The sequence below is a fragment of the Ictalurus furcatus genome, chromosome 25 (assembly GCF_023375685.1).
Source record: "Ictalurus furcatus strain D&B chromosome 25, Billie_1.0, whole genome shotgun sequence".
Taxonomy (NCBI): domain Eukaryota; kingdom Metazoa; phylum Chordata; class Actinopteri; order Siluriformes; family Ictaluridae; genus Ictalurus; species Ictalurus furcatus.
In genome coordinates, this window is record NC_071279.1 from 337501 (window position 1) to 340000 (window position 2500).

General features: G+C 48.4%; 1 protein-coding gene across 5 annotated transcripts in view; it reads left to right on the top strand.

The window, feature by feature from the left end:
* Window positions 1-2500, top strand: part of enah (ENAH actin regulator) — a 52068-nt gene that overhangs the window by 13661 nt on the left and 35907 nt on the right. For 3 of the 5 annotated variants that reach the window (XM_053613698.1, XM_053613694.1, XM_053613697.1), the window contains exon 1: window positions 1-424. This exon is cut by the window's left edge. The exons of the other annotated variants lie outside the window; for them this stretch is intronic. In XM_053613698.1, coding sequence (XP_053469673.1) covers window positions 411-424 — 14 coding nt within the window. In that variant the 5' untranslated portion in view covers window positions 1-410. The remainder of the gene's footprint in view (window positions 425-2500) is intronic. 5 annotated transcript variants of the gene reach the window in all.

The window sequence follows — 2500 nt, forward strand, 5'->3', positions numbered from 1 at the left end:
GCGTTATTTTTAAAGACGGATCACGCAAACGCATCTTTGTCGCACCGCTACGTCGCTAACGATCAGAAGCTCCTGACGGTGAAACGCGTTTCCTGAACTCGTTGTAAAATCGCTCGTCGTGTGAAGAATTTAGCGCGGATAAGATGAGATGCAGCGACGGACGGGCGGAGGTTTCCGAGCCCCCTGAAACATGAAGTGAGCTCATGACGATGCCTTTCGGTCAGCGGGTTTATTCCGGGTGCGAGAGGACATTCTTTAGCGGCCAGATTTAGCTCTGAAGGGTGGGGGGTCTACTGGGAGGACTTGTTCAGGATCCTCACAGAGCGCTCAGACCTCTCAACTGAACACAGAGAAGACGGTGAGGCAGGAAGACGTTCTTCTGAAACGCGGAGGTTTAGAGGAACGTGGCGATGACGCGTGACGTGTAAGTCCACAGCGGTAGAAGGATCAGCTGTTCCGTGCTACGTGATCTGGAAATGTTGTTTTTTAACCTGCAGGGCTTGCTTTAAATAGAGTGCGTAGCTTTCCTAAACTGTGTCCTTACGTTCAGATTTTTATTGTTACGCTCACTCTGAACCAGGTCGAGGGACTAAAAGACCTTTCTGACCATTTAAACGCACCGTTCAGCAGCGTTCGTATTGTTAAAGGAAGTGATTAAGCCGGTTTCCTGAAGAGTCTTCTCGTATGCATCTGCCCTATTTGGACCGGGTTAGTTTCACATCGGGGAGTTGGGGTATTTAAATGAATTTATATTTCAGTCCTATAAGAATCCGTCATTACTACAGACTGCCCAGGTCTCCATTCGTCTGGAAAGGATATGCCGTCTTTAACGTATTTAAATAAATAAATAAATAAATAAATAATAGCCCTAGGTCAAGCGAATGCAATTTTTTTTCTAAAAACAAAACAGAGCAATAACACAGACAACCGGGAGTTTTAGGTAAACCCTAACCCTAAGTTATCTGCTTAGGACACCAATAGCTGACACATGTACTGTACGTGCTGTGGTCATGTGACCTACTAATGATGAAGCACAACTTGCCTACAAAAATAAATATGATATCCAACCGCCCGGATTGGAATCGGGGACAGCGTCAGCACAAAATGGTGGATCAGATATTGGGGGTGGGGTTTGGGGGGGGGTGGGGTTTGGGAAAAGGAAGTGGTAGCTCAGTGGTTAAGATTTTGGACTGCTGCTCAGAAGGTCGTAAGTTCAATCTCCTGCACTGTCGAGCTTCCACTCCTGGACCCTTGAGCAAGACCTTTAACCCTCAGATGCTCAGCTGTGTGAACGAGAAGGACGTCTGCCAAATGCCGTAAAAGTAAACAGAAAAGGATTTGGAAGTCGGATATGTGAAGGAGGTTGCTCGTCATTCTGTTCAGATTGTATTTATACTTTTGTAATAGTTCTTACATTTCACACGCGGGTGATTATCTTTTTATCACTTTTATTGATTATATACAAATAAATTAAAAGTATAACGCTTTTAAGCCTGCTGGACCTGAGTGACTGCCTGGCTCAGACCAACAGCGTATCATTGCTGGGGAAAGAGAATTCACCGCTCAGACAAAAGGGGGACTGGGGAGAGCGGGGGTGGAAGAGGGAAGGGAAAAAGAAAAGGAAGGAGAAGGAGCAAGAGAGGGAAGAGGAATGGTGGCGAGGATTTTTATTTAGCTTTTTTTTAAAAATGAAAAACAACTTGCTTAGTCGGGCAGTTTATAAGACCAATTCCATCTGCAACCCCCCCCCCTCGTGATCGTCCTTAACAACCGTGAGTGCTCGAATGCCTGTTGCCAGGTTACCATCTGACACAGTGTACGCGAGTGGCATGGAGAAGCACCGTCGCCTCGCGCCCGTCTCTAAATAATGAATCAGCGACGCTTTCTGAGCAGGGCGAAGGCGATGAATAGGCGAGTGTGATCAGGACCGAATCCACAGCACCGGGGCTTCTGAGGGAAGGGGAGGGGGGAGGAGGGGGGGTGGATAAGCCATGCAGCTCCAGCCTCCGACGCACTGCAAGTTGTCTGGCTTCATCCTGAACGAAAGATGCGCCGTGTCTTCAAAAATGGAAGTCCACCGGTACGTAGGTGTCGGATTTCTCTGCTCGGCTTTTCTCGCTGCGGGGCGTGTCGATCTGGTTAGCCTTAACGTAGCATAACGCGGCCACGAGACGTGTCCGTAAGCCGCAGGGGACCGAGGAACAGCAGCAGCAGCAGCGGCGTCATTCGTGTTTGTACGCGCTTACTGTCTTCATTACGGTTCGGTTCTCCCAGGTGAGTGTCCCTGAAGCTGAGGTGAGCCCCGGACGTTTTGCGTGTTGGGGAATTCAGTCGTCCGATATCGAGCAGGAATTCTCCGTCTGCTGACTTGATACACACTGCTATAGATTCCACATCTACATACTATCTATCCCTATACACAGAGATTCTCTGCACCGGGACTTTAACAGCAACGCCTGTATGCTCCTTCATCAGCTAGTCCAGTCACATCCACGTTCTG